At 37.4% G+C, this 14841-nt stretch overlaps 1 protein-coding gene across 2 annotated transcripts in view; it reads right to left on the bottom strand.

The window, feature by feature from the left end:
* LOC121411123 (cyclin-H-like) overlaps window positions 1-14841 on the bottom strand; it is a 38422-nt gene extending 23581 nt beyond the window's left edge. The window contains exons 1-5 of one of the 2 annotated variants that reach the window (XM_041603649.1): window positions 14744-14841; window positions 9566-9726; window positions 6966-7088; window positions 3143-3216; window positions 419-623 (exon numbers count right to left, since the gene is read on the bottom strand). In XM_041603649.1, coding sequence (XP_041459583.1) covers window positions 419-623; window positions 3143-3216; window positions 6966-7088; window positions 9566-9682 — 519 coding nt within the window. In that variant the 5' untranslated portion in view covers window positions 9683-9726; window positions 14744-14841. Of the gene's footprint in view, window positions 1-418; window positions 624-3142; window positions 3217-6965; window positions 7089-9565; window positions 9727-14428; window positions 14451-14743 lie in introns of those variants that run through there. The other variant, XM_041603650.1, reaches the window with a different exon arrangement.

Raw genomic sequence — 14841 nt, 5'->3', positions numbered from 1 at the left:
AATTGCGACATTTAAAATGCGACCTGCTAGTCTTCGTCAGGCAGTGTTTTAAAAACCATACATTAATTATTCTCTCCAGGTGGGTGTTTCATGAGAGTTTCAGCATTGACTGAATTGTCAGTACTGACAATTTCAGTGAAATCCTTGGTTTTGATCGGCTGAAAGGCACTGGCCTCTGACTGTTTCTATGGAAACTGTCAGAGAAAGACAACTTGTCAGTGCTGATAACTTTCCTGAAACGGTCCCCAGGTCCTTAGATCATTTAAAGTGGATGTTAAATTCAACATTTTGAGCATAAATTTCAATTCGAAATCCCAGGCAAGATATACAGAGGCATTTCAGACTAGATGTAAAGGGAATTTTTTTATTCATTATAGTTTGCTAGAACACTCAATGGCCATATCAACCCTGTACGCACCTTGATATCTATGAAGAGACCCTCCATGGGTCTGTATGGGTTGTGAACAGTCAACTGAAAGTTCAGCTGCTGCATGACAAGAAGCTCATGACTCAGGATCAATTCAGCCATTTTCTCCTGCTCCTCGGGTCGAAGGTTACCACAGAACTGTGAGATGGAGACATTAAACTCCTCCACCTTACAGGCAAGGTACACACAGGTCAACCTGTAACACAATGGAAATCTACATTGAAGACTGCAGCCTGAAATTGAAATAAATAAGCCTAAATTTTATTTTTCTTTCAAATTGACCATTATGAGCAATAGCTCAGTCGGTAGAGCGGGGGATTTGTATTCCGGTGACCTGAGTTCGATTCCTTCTTGGTGCGCTAGTGCCCTTTGGTAAGGCATTAATCCTCAGTACCAGGTTCTTCAGAGAGGACCTTAAGCCTTCGGTCCTCTGGTTGCTTACTTACCAGCATCCATACTTTCTTAGCAATCAGGTAAAAATCACCACCAATACCAATACCAAATTATTTTTGTCTTATCGTACTATATTTGTTGTTCTGAGATAAATTATTTTAAAAATATTATTTGATTTATTTCCATTTAATTATTATCATTTAATATAAAGTTTATGTACACTATGTCTTTTCAATCTTGTGGATGTTACGACACAAGTTCAGGTCAGGGAGGGAAGCCTGTGGACTATAGTCTATGTATTAATTTTACTTTTTCCTTTCATAGGCAACCTGGACTTGTACCAAAGACATCGCTCTTCATTCTGTCATTGTACTCATGTAAATTTATTTGTACATTGATCTTCGTTGAAAGGCCAAATAAAGATAATGATAGGAGAGACATGCTTTTGCATATTATCGCACTTATTGTGGTCCCACATGACATGTAGACTAAGTGTGACATCAACTGAAAATGATCTATCAGAGTCAAGAAAGAGGTCAAGAAAAAAAAAGAAGGGAGCTTCTATTTTCTTGACAGTGTCTAACTAAATCAAAACAACTTCAAGGAAATATAGAAAACATATGGGCATTGCATGAAGGTAAAGATGTCAAATATGAAATTTAAGCAACTTTTAGAGATGTTACATGTGAAATTCAAGCAACATTTGGGAAGTGTTTTTTTTCTTTTGGTTTAAACCCCACCTGGGTAACTGTATCAGGCCATTTATTAACAGCATTTAAATGTTTTCCAAGTTAAACATAATGACCCAGGCCAAGGGGATATTAAACATCTGAGAAGTCTATCCAAAAACAAGTGGAATGCCTCTGGCCGTCTCACCTGCATCACGCGGTTCAATATAGCAGCAGTGCTGACTTTGAATACTACTCTCACTCGCACAAGATGTTCAGTGATACATGGTTACTCTTATGTCCACTTTTTATGAACTAGACCAATAAACTTACAGAGATATGATGGTTATTCAACAAAAAACCCCAACATGGCCAAAGTTCATTGACCTTACATGACCTTTGACCTTGATCATGTGACCTGAAACTCGAACAGGATGTTCAGTGATACTTGATTACTCTTATGTACAAGTTTCATGAATCAGATCCATAAACTTTCAAAGTTATGATGGTAATTCAACAGATACACCCAATTCGGCCAAAGTTCATTGACCTTTGACCTTGGCCATGTGACCTGAAACGCGCACAGGATGTTCAGTGATACTTGATTACTCTAATGTCCAAGTCTAATGAACTAGACCAATAAACAATCAAAGTTATGATGGTAATTCAACAGATACCCTGATTCGGCCAAAGTTCATTGACCCTAAATGACCTTTGACCTTAATCATGAGACCTCAAACTTGCACAAAATTTTCAGTGATGCTTGATTACTATTATGTCCAAGTTTCATGAATCAGATCCATAAACTTTCAAAGTTATGAGGGGAAATCAACAGATATCCCCAATTTGGCCAAAGTTCATTGACCCTAAATGACCTTTGACCTTGGTCATGTGACATGAACCTCATGTAGGATGTTCAGTGATACTTGATTAACCTTATGTCCAAGTTTCATGAACTAGGTCCATATATTTTCTAAGTTATGATGACATTTCAAAAACTTAACCTCGGGTTAAGATTTCGATGTTGATTCCTCCAACATGGTCTAAGTTTATTGACCCTAAATGACCTTTGACCTTGGTCATGTGACATGAAACTCTAATAGGATGTTCAGTAATACTTGATTAACCTTATGGCCAAGTTTTATTAACCAGGTCCATATACTTTCTAAGTTATGACGTCATTTCAAAACTTTAACCTCAGGTTAAGATTTGATGTTGACGCCGCCGCCGCCGTCGGAAAAGCGGCGCCTATAGTCTCACTTTGCTTCGCAGGTGAGACAAAAAACCCTGGCAATTCAAAGCAACATTGCCTTTTAAACTATTCTTTGCACTTCTGAAAAAAAGCTATATTCCAGAAACCTGATAATAACCAAAGTCCAGAAATTGAGGCAGATGTTGAAATTGTGATTATGTTACAACAAAGAAATAAAGAAGAAAAGGCATGATTGTAATACAACACAAAAGAAACACTGCTCATTTAAAACTGCATTAGAAAAAAAAACTGTCCAGGCTGTCATTAACTTCTTGTTTCATAACAATTCAAGGGACCTCAATCAATTTCTGTCTCATATTCAATTTTCCAGAGCTCCTCTCTCCATTGACTTATATAAATGAAGCAACAGTCTTTGTTTTCAAATAATTTATCAACACTTACATAATGTATTTGGGATGGTAGTCCATAGCTGTATTATAAATGTAGAACCTCTTAAAGTAGGCACATGATGTCCCCTGTACAAAAGTGAGAGACAAATACTATCTATGTAAAAAAAAGTACTGTACTCAGACAGTCTGTATATTTGAAGCTAATTACAACCATGAAAGAAAATCTATCCAATTGTTATCATTTATCAGGCATGTGAGGCAAATTATAGATTAGGTGAAATGCTACATGCCCTTCAAGACTTTGTCAATATCAAACAGCAAAATATAGAATCTTTTTTTTTCCAAACTCAAGTAGTCACGATGATCAGTGATTTCATAAGATCATATTTCCATTCAATCTACATCATATTATTTTTAGCATATTATCATAAATCTTCATCACATTATCATAAATCTATATCTGGGAACTTTTGACTATGGAAAATGCACACAGATGGCAAATAGACAAGAGTATATAGCCAAAATGAATAGAATATACACATTTAAAAATACAATAACAAATACAACGGAATTGCAAGATTAAATCACATTGGTAACTCAAAATAAAATATATAATACAAGTCAAATTACAAATACAACCAAGTTTAAAATATATTGAAATTACAAATATAACAATTTAATACATTTGGAATATAAAAATTTACATGAAAAGAGACATATAGGCATACAAACAAAAATTCAGTATTTCAGAAATATTTACATAATAATAAATTTGATGTCTGGGAAAAGATAAATTACAAATTTTTATAATTACTGAGCATCATTTTTCTACAATCATTTAGCACTTGTTTTTATTTGTTGTTTTTACCAATAACATTTGGAAAAGAAATTGTTGGATCAAAATCTATTCCAGGGACTCAGTTTTATAATTATGAGGGGAGCAATAAATAGCTCTCCTAGATCTTTTAAGGAGAGCGGTAGAGGAGCACTGCAAAAAGCTCTTCTTCAACATACAAGGGGAGCTTTTTGTCCAATTAACAAAACAGATGGAGGAAATGTATGTACTATAAAGTTACAATCAACAACCAAAGGAAGTATTTGTAATCGTTTTACAATGTTTTGTAATTAGATTGTGTGTTATCAAAACCTGTTTGAGTTAGGTTTTGACTTTGGCTTAAAGTTAAGTCACTAACAATTTTTTTTTCAGGGGCTCCATTTAAAATTTTTTTGGCAAATTTCGGGGGCTACTTTTTGCATTTCGGGGGCTCTTTTTAAATGCTACTTTTTTGTATTTTGAGGAATACCTGTTCACTTATTAATGAATTATTACTTTTTGTTCAATATTGTATGATTTTTAAAGTTATTTTTCATGCTTAGAATCTTGGATGTGGGTGTGTGTGGGTGAGTGCGTGTGTGTGTGACTGTGAGTTGGACTTGGATATACCTGTTCACTTATTAATGAATTATTACTTTTTGTTCAATATTGTATGATTTTTAAAGTTATTTTTCATGCTTAGAATCTTGGATGTGGGTGTGTGTGGGTGAGTGCGTGTGACTTGGATATACATGTTCACTTATTAATGAATTATTACTTTTTGTTCAATATTGTATGATTTTTAAAGTTATTTTTCATGCTTAGAATCTTGGATGTGGGTGGATGTGGGTGTGTGTGGGTGAGTGCGTGTGTGTGTGACTGTGAGTTGGACTTGGATATAAATGAATTCAATATCTAATTTCTACTCCATCTATTCCAGTACAATACCCTGTACTCAGCCATGTTCATGTAATAAAGGCCCACATCCCCTAACTTTTCCTGAAGTTCTTTGAAAACGCAGATCTCCATGAAAATTTCATTTCTCTATTGGGGAGTCTAAATTCGTTGAAAATGTATTCAATAAGAACTTAAATATACATGACAATGAAGAAATCATCAAACTTTATTGGCAGTTTTGAATAATATTCATGAAATGTAAACTCTGTCTGAAACAGAAAATCACCATCATTGAGGCCTTTACTGAGTGAATAGTCCCCCAGAGCTCTGGCAGAGACAGAGCTAACTGGCTAGCTAGTAAAAGCGCCAATGCGTGAGCCTGCCGCCAGCCTTGTAAAATAGATGGAGCTTTGTTTTATGATTTATTTTCTGATATAATACCTCATCCCCTAGAAAAAGAAAATAAATGAGTTTTAATTATAATTAATAAATAAGGTAACTTATTTTGGAAGTAATAAGCCGTTTTGAAAAGCAAAGCCGAATGACAACTCACCAATGCTAGGTTACAAGTCTCAGGGATTTATTTCCTGTGTAATTCAAATTATTCAATCACAGAATCGTGATATCTGTAGGGGAAACATGTGCATTCGAAATTGCACATGGTGGTAGTCATAATGGACCCCTATACATGCAACTGTTTCCCGACCGTTGCATTTTGATTTTTTTTTCCGTACTTGGTACAATGTGTATGGAAATACGTGGTACAGAAAAAATAATGCAACGTCGGAATTTGAAACTGCGCTACTCGCTATTTTTAAGGATTATTCATGACTTTGAGTGTTGGATTTTAGATGATTTTTAAATGGTTAGCGGAGCTCGAGCATATTGAGTTGTTATTCACTCGGCAATAAGCATGATTTTGGGTGATTTCGAGGGTGACTTTAGGCATTTCCGCGCAGGTCAACGATCGCGAGGAGCGCTATTAATTGCGCTACCAAAAATGGATTAAGGCGCGCATGTAGCGCGCGATCGCTCTCGCGTGCCTTAAAATCGAATCCCTGCTATTCCAATCCAATGTCCCTCGCCGTCTACTAATATAATTGTTTACTACACTACCAGCATTTATTAAGGCACTGTTGAAGTACACACTTCACAGACTCCATGCGGTGAAGGGCAAAGCAGAGAGTAGGCCTACTTGTTTTTACTTGCACGCTGTAAGCAATTTTTTATCGGATGATGTACATACACATACACTTGCACTCTGAACTTCATCAGTACAATTCACCAGACAGTGGCCTGTACTGTTTGCAGAAGAAGAAGAGTATTCACAAGCTTCTCATGTTCAAAGTTTATTATGCACAAAATACCCTTTCTACCAATACGATCTAGTTCCTGTCATTTATACTATAAAGTCATGCATAAACTATGACAAGAAAATGAAATAGTCCTGAAAAGCTAAAACTAAATGATTGTTCATACATCAAAACCACATTGTTGGCTTTTTACAGATAAGCGGCTTTTATCTAGGGTTAAAGGACAAGTCCACCCCAACGTAAAGTTAATTTGAATAAAAAGAGAAAAATCAAACAAGCATAACACTGGAAATTTCATCAAAATTGGATTTAAAATAAGAAAGTTATGACATTTCAAAGTTTTGCTTAATTTCAAAAATAGTTATATGTACATTCTGGTTGGTAGGCAAGTGAGGGAACTGATGACATCTCTCACTCACTATTTCTTTTGTATTTCATTATATAAAATATTCTAATTTTCTCAATGTCCAGTGAAACAAAGATGTATTTCTCCCTGAACATGTGGAATTACCATTGTTCAACATTTTATGATTCAGTCAAGTTGGTCCTTATTGTCAAATCTGTAAAATTGAAATATTGTATAATTCAAACAATAAAAAAAAAGAAATAGTGAGTGACACACATCATTGATTCTCTCATTCACATGTGACTAAATTGTGCATATAAATATAAATAAGCGAAACTTTAAATGTCACAACTTTCTTATTTTACATCCGATTTTGATGAAATTTTCAGCATAATCTGACTTTTCCCTATCAATTCAAATCAACATTTTCTGGAATGGACTTGGCCTTTAAAAGCAGAAGTATATCTTAATTGAAATGTTTCATAAAACACTTAATATTGCTTACCACCACAGCAGGAGGCACAGGGGGTTGAAACTTCTTACAAAAATCTCGTAGAAGAAACTCATATGATTCACAAAGTGTCCTCTCCTCTCCTTCACTCAAGAAGAAAGTGGTTGGATCTTTACCCTGCAAAGATTTTGTAAAGATAATTATAACTGCTTATTTTTTCATCCACTTTTTAGGCACAGAATGGTCTGAAAATGTATAAATTCATATCATTGTTTCTTGAGTTTGTTTGTTAGCATCCAAAGGACCTGTTGAATCAGAAATACATAAAAATGATGATGATGATGATGCACATCATTTGTATTGCGCCATATATCTGTCATAGACATTCAAAGGGGCATTGGAGGAGCCAGCCAATCTGGGTCGCCTACAAGGGCGCGCACACAGGACTGTGACCCGGAAGGTCACAGAGGGAACTATACATTCTCAAATGTTAAATTCCAATTTTCACAAAGAAACATCCAATGAATGAAAATAATAGTTCCTGCAGTTTACTTAGATTGGAATGTTATATAATACAATTCACAATAGTCCCCTAAAGGTTTACACGAGCTTTGATGCAGTAAAAAAAAAACATCAAGGATTGTCATAAGGGGCAGATGCAGGATTTTCCAAAGGGGGGCACATTTTTCCTTGGAAAATTTGACAAGCAGGCAAACAAAAAACCCAGACTTTCACAAAAATATGAAGGTCACTTTTCCCACATAAAATTTGATACCCCCCCCCCAATAAAAAAAGGTCCTCACTTGTGAATGAATGATATTCCCATTCAAAATATTTTCTGTGACTCTTTAAGAGGGGGGAGGGGGTCACATTTGTGTATGAACACATATTACATTAAAAATATTGGCTACAACTCTCAAAAGGGGAGTCATAGGCTGGATGTGCCCCCCCCCCAACTAGATCTGCCGACTGTCATTAACGCCCAAGAAAACAATATTACATAATGAACTACAGTCCGACCTCTCTTATCCAGCCTCCTTTTATCCCAGGGGTTCTCAAACTACGGCCCGCGGGCCGGATCCGGCCCTTGGAACTTCTCGATCCGGCCTGCCAGACTCTGCTGGGTTTTTTTAATCATTTTTAAGTCACAATATGAAAAATAGCTCAATATGATTACATATTATGTTTAGACCTAACCGTAATAAAAGTAATGACAGTCAAAACATATGAAACTATTATAAATTTGTTGGATTAAATGCTCCCAAAATAAGGGCAAGATTGCACAAAAGAGCATCTAGGAACCCGACCGCAAGGGTCTTTGCACTTTGCGCACATTTTTTTTCTTCTAAGTATCCACTTCACCCTGGCCCTTTCAGGTTTACTTGGAGTCTCATCTGGCCCTTCAGAGAAAAAGTTTGAGAACCCCTGCCTTATCCGAATCTATTATCCAAACGTACACTTGCTGAGATTTCTTCTTCTATTTTTTTCAATCTTGTATGTGGGGAAATGAGCTTTCAATCTAAACTCAAAACTCACTTTGATTACATAAATTTTCCAATATAGCCTACCTACAACCACATTATTTTTTATGAAAATATCTTACCCAAATCACTGAAAGCACTAAAACATGATAAATTTCCAGTAAATCAGGGCCAGCACAACCATTTTATCATTCTTTTATTTTTCGGAAAAAACAACCCGTCTCACTAGCTAGCGCTATAGGCCTCCATACAGACAGCCCAATCTATTATGTTTGAGCCTACAGTCATAACAATGGCTGGCTTTACGAAGCTGCGATGCTCGCCACGATGATCAAATTTTATAACTTAGTTTCATCGAGTCATTGCCTTTCTTTCTAGGTATGTAATTTGCAATGACACTGCAGGGAATACTGTCTCAGTATGCCCACTACAATAGATAACGTGTAGCTACCATAAGGAAGGCTGTTCAGTGTATTTAATATTCAGTTTCCCAGATCCGGATAAATCTCTTATTTGGATTGATGCTGGTCCCAAGTCCGAACGTGTCCAGATAAGAGAGGTTGGTCTGTACTATGTAATTCACCCCAACTCCATGTGTGTTAAATTCATTTCACCTTGTGATGTATTTGTGACAAGTCCCGGGGGGGGGGGGGGGGCCACTTCCATTGAAGAGTGGATACCATGCGCGACCATGGAGTCTCGAAAAGCACCCTAAACACGTATTTTCCATATTCTGAAAATGCACCCCTTAACGAGTATTGGCATCTGAAACCCTACCCTTCACAAGTATTGGAAATAAAACGATACTCTTGGCAAGTATTCCCTGAAATGATCCCCTAAACAAGTACAGCGGTTTTACCTTTACACACCATTTGGCTTAGTACGGCCCCACCTTCTACACCTCGCGCAATTGGACTCTAAACACGTAGTGTTGGGGGGAAAGGACATCCTTTATAAAACATATTAATTTTGTTTTATCATTTGACCCTAAATACGTGGCTTTCCTAGCGAAATAGATACCCTTTTAAAATTATTTTTTGTGTTTTTGACACCCTTATCATGTTACGTACGTAACGTGCCCTATCTTGAAAGAGACATCCTTTTCACATGTTTTTTTAACGCGCATGGTATCCACTCGTCAATGTAGGTGGCCCACCCGGGGACAAGTCTCACCTGAGATTTGGATTGATGTTCCTCCCTGTACCTTTGGTTGGAAGCCGACCGTTTCTCGTTCAGTTCTTCCTGGGATGAGAATGTCCATGCTCTCAGTTGAGTGCTGGTATGATACATCTTCAAATAAATCCTGATCAAAATTATGACTCGTCTGGACTAGACTGAGAGAGCCCAAAACATAAAGAAAAAAGAGAGAGATGAGAAAGAACAAGATAGCAACCAATGAAATTATTCTCCCCTCACATTTCATTCGCACTCAGTGAGTGGAAAAACCAATTGCCAAAATGATAAAAAATTTTATTTGTGTAAAACTAGATTCAGCTAGACATTATGTACATAAATCCACAATTTAGGAGGGGAAAGTAAGGAGGTGCAACAAGCTAATCCTACTTCCACTTCAATGATTGTGTAATTTAGTAATGTATTCAATTTTTTTCATTTCTTGTGACACTTGTAGACATTTACCATACAGGTAAAAGAAAGTACCGGTAGTTGCAGGAAAAAATATTTCATGAGAATGCATCTAAAATTAGGTTGTCACCATATTATCATTGATCTAGATCTTGTACATCAAAGTAAACTTAACTTTTATGAATTCATGAAATCTTAGCTCAAAACCAACAATTCTGATGATATTAAACGGGGTCCGACCAATTGACCGAAGGTCCGCGAGGCCGAGGATTCGCGAGACCGACTTTTTTCCCTTCAGCGCGGTCGAGTGGTTTAAGACGCTTCGTTGCAGTGGCGTAACAGATGCCTGTTAACGGGGGGGGTGCCAAATAATTCCCGGTAACTATATAGAATCATTGGCGTTGCTAGGATTTCATGACTCATGAGAAAGAGACACATATCTCACCAACAAATTATAATGCGAGCACGCGCCTGCTCACCACCGCCTTAGCGGTGGTGCGAAACACGTACTGCGCGCGCGAAACGTCTCTGTAGGGGGATGTGGTGCCGGTGCAGGGAGGGGGTGTTTCTGCAACTTACAGTATAAACTTACGATCAGAGGCGTCGATCCTGGGGGATGGGGGGGGGGCAAACATATCGTTTTACCACCCCCCCCAATAATTCCGGATGTGTAAAAATAAAATAAGATTGTAATGTTAGACAGAAATCGGCAAGCGAAATTGATATGCACAACTCGTTCTGTATTCAAAATCGTGCTCAAAATATCCGTTTTTCACAGTGGAATATAAAAAAATTTTCAGCTCGCGTTTCGCGCTCACATCACTTCTTTAGCAATAAACCCATACTTTTCATGATTAAATAGGTGAATAGAATGTCCCGTTTTCAGGTAAGCCTAAAAAAGAACTCCCGCTTCGATTTGCAATATTTGGTTGGATATACATCTTGTTCTTTATTAAAAAGTCCATTAAACTGTCAATTTTTTCAGATCGAAATATCAAAATTTTCAGCTCGCGCGCTTGCGTCAATTGTTCTTTTAGTTACCCATCTCAATCATTGTTACCAAAATGCTTGGAATATCAAGCTTTCAACCGGCAACCGATGAAGGGAAAAAAAGTCGGTCTCGCGGACCTTCGGCCTCGCGGGCCTTCGGTCTCGCGGACCCTCGGTCTCGCGGACCCTCGGTCTAGCGGGCTGTCACCTATTAAACACAGACTAGAAATTTGACGTGTCCCAAGGACACAGATGCACCCGTTTAACGCGATCAGAAATTCATTCAATATGACTGAACTTGATATCTTGCAGAAACCAATATGCATATGAACAAATTTTAGACCTTTGAAACCAATGTGCATATATAGTAAGCTGTGACCTTTGACCTGCGGACTTCGAATTTGAACTTAGCCTGTATTTTGGTGTCATCTACTTACACACCAAAAATGTTTCAAATCCATCAAATATATTTTGAGTTAGTGCACGGAAACAAATTTGCATATTTTATGAGCTGTGACCTTTGACCTGCAGACTCCTATTCGAACTTAGCCTGTATTTTGGTGTCATCTACCTACACACCAAAATGTTTAAAATCCATCAAATATTTTTCAAGTTAGTGCACGGAAACCAATTTGCATGTTTAACGAGCTGTTACCTTTGACCTGCAGACTCCGATTCAAACTTAGCCTGTATTTTGGTGTCATCTACCTACACACCAAAAATGTTTAAAATCCATTAAATATTTTTTGAGTTAGTGCATGGAAACCAATTCGCAGATTTAATGAGCTGTGACCTTTGATCTGCGGACTCCAATTTCAAACTTCGCCTGTATTTTGGTGTCATCTACCTACACAACAAAATTTTTAAAAATCCGTTGAATATTTTTCGAGTTATTACGCAGAAACCAATTCACATATTTAATGAGCTGTGACCTGCGGACTCCGATTTGGAACTTACCCTGTATTTTGGTGTCAACTTCCTACACACCCAAAATTTTTAAATCCAAAAAAATGTTTTTTGATTTATTGCATGGAAACGAAGTGGGGGGACGGACAGGGGCAACGCTTAAGGATATTCCACAGTTGTTTGTAGTCATCATGATCTGCGTATAATTTACACTCTGCGCGCTGTCACAATAAATGAACTGGTTATTAATCACCTGTAGGTATTGTGAGCTGATTTTTCTCCTTATCTGCACTAACTGCAGATCTGATGTGTTATTTTATGAAGCTAATAAACTGGAATTATTCTAAGGACCATTTTTTTAAAAAGCCTCTACAATTTCAATATATTTTTCTCTGTAGTGCTGCAAAGTATGATGAATATGAACCCGAGTTTGAATAAATGGTAAAGTGGGTCAGAATTTTTCCACACATAGATTCAAAGCTTTTGGTGCATTTTTGGGCGTTTTAAGAAGCACATTTGCTCTAATAAGAGTGCTGATAGTTTGAAAACAAGCACATGAACCCATACATGTATGTTTTAATGTTTGCACCTCTTATATATTCCTCTACAACTTTGCAAAGTTTGGTGGAAATTACATCGGTTTTGAATAAAGTGCAGCATTTCTTTTACTTCTGAAGTTTGTTATTGAAATTTGATTTTTTTTAGGTTGAGTATTTGTTATCTTTCCCGCAATTTCTAAGAACTGAGGGTGTTTTGAGACTTAAATGAGCAAACGATTGAAAGCAATATAAATAAATTATCCATCTTAAGGATACAATTATTTATCATATTGCAAAATTTGATGAGATTTTCATGGATTTTGAGTCAAAATTTTTGACCGAGTATAAATAGAGCTTTAAACTTATTGTTGTGATCTCGTGAGGTTTTAAAAATGCCAAATTTTTGTTAATGTGCAATGTTTAAGAACATCCATTTGGCTTAAATTTGATTTATTTTGAAGCTCTATAGCAAAAATCCAAGCACATGGACCCATCTTAATTTTTGCATATTCGGAACATTTAGGTGCTAAAGTATCTATGTGCAAAGTATGATGAAAATGACATGGATTTTCAATGTTTGTGAGCAAGAATATGGAACCATTCGCATTTTAGAATATTTGGGGCGTTGTGACGTGCGCCTGTAATCCAAGCTATGTGGGGAAGTTACAAATTGATGCAGAGGTTCAAGACCTGATCACGTCTTTATCTGATTGAAACACTTCTGACAAAACTCAAATGCACACACACACATTTAGAGGGTATTAACAGGCTCTTGCTTGTTTTCGGCATATTTTGGGCTGTTTCAAGCCAACTCGCAAGTCTTTGGACACTGATAATTTGAAAACGATCACATCATCATCATCCGTTAAAAGTACAGTCCACCAGGTTATTGTATCATCGTACTTGTAGAATTGTGCAGGAGTATGTACAGTGCTGTGGAAGATCTATTCTACGTGCGGTTAAAAAGAATCAGCGCAGTCTTAGCGCAATTGGATTTTCTGCACCTCAGCCTTGAAGTTGAAGCTGGCTACTGAAGTGCAGTTAACTGTAATGGCAGGGAGAATATTCCAGTCTAATGGCTTCATGAATAAGTTTTCTGACAAGTAACAAAACAGAGTGAGCATGTGGGACGTGTAACCTCATCTGATATGAATTATGACCACTAAGTGAGGTGGAAGTAGCAGCCTGGTTGAAGTACTGTACCTTTGGTACATCAACAATTGTGTTAGACCAAAAGCTTCGGTCTCTGTTTTGTTGGTTGTTCATCTGAACTTCGTTGGCTTCACTCACCAAATACATAGACCGAAGTTCTAGCGCGATCTGTACAGGGGACTCAATGGCCATATGTTTATGTACTTAAGATCGGATAAAACGGGGAAGTGAATTTGTGCGACAGCCGAGGTAAGTCACTGTTTTTGTTCCTTTTAACTTCATTTTTCTCCATTTTTTGGCAATTGATGCCAAGAGGGAATATAAATTTGCACTCTGGTCACTATAATTTTCGAAATTTTTATTCATTAAAGACAAAAATTGAAAAGCCCCGACGGGGGGATTTTGCATTGCAAGTCCCCTAATGGTGGCTGCACGATAGCGAGCCATCTGTGTACGAGGAGAAATAAAAAAAAATGTTAAAAAAACTCCTCGAAACAGACGGCTGGCTGCCAGCTGTCTACAATTGTGTTTACCAAGTGATAAACCATCACCACCTTGACTTGGGCTCTTCTCTCTTCAAGAATGGGCCACTGTAGCTGTCGTAGCATATCAGTGACACTACAAGTGCGAGGATGGTCTCCCATGGTGAATCTATAATCTAGCTTATAAGTTAATATGGCTCAATCAATTCAATTTTTTACTTTCAGGAATTCAGCCAGTGTAATTCTCTTATCAGTGTTAATTCTCTAGTCTTAGTCTTAACTAATCTTTACAATGGATTCTAAAATCTAAAAAAAATAAAGCCTCATTGGAGACCCAAGCTATTAATTTAAAGCATTTCAGAAAGGTAGAAATGCTATTTCACCTGAGATTGATACTCCCACTAAGCTACGCCAACGGCAACGAGCGGCTGAGCTTCGCTGCTTCGACCATTATTATGACGGGGAAGCTTCCCGGCCCGGTCGCGGGAGCTCCGGCCCTGGGCCTGGGCATGCTGGGTTAGCTCGAATTCAGCCTGACGGTACCAAGTCAACGACCGCTTAGCCTGGCTCAGCATCCTCTCTTTTCTCATTCTCGACATAAGGGTATGTTACTATATCATATTGATGGACACCTTTATTTCAGTGCTTTAAAAGCTATTCCAAATATTATGAATATGGCAAAATTCTTTGATATTTACCAGCCGATTATATCGCCCTCGTCGCAATAGCCTATCTTGTTTATGTGGCATTATAATGCAGATCAGAGTTGATGCGCGCGCCCTCTATGTATGGCCCG

The sequence above is a fragment of the Lytechinus variegatus genome, chromosome 3, assembly GCF_018143015.1.
Source record: "Lytechinus variegatus isolate NC3 chromosome 3, Lvar_3.0, whole genome shotgun sequence".
Lineage (NCBI taxonomy): Eukaryota > Metazoa > Echinodermata > Echinoidea > Temnopleuroida > Toxopneustidae > Lytechinus > Lytechinus variegatus.
This window is presented reverse-complemented; position numbering and strand designations above follow the sequence as displayed.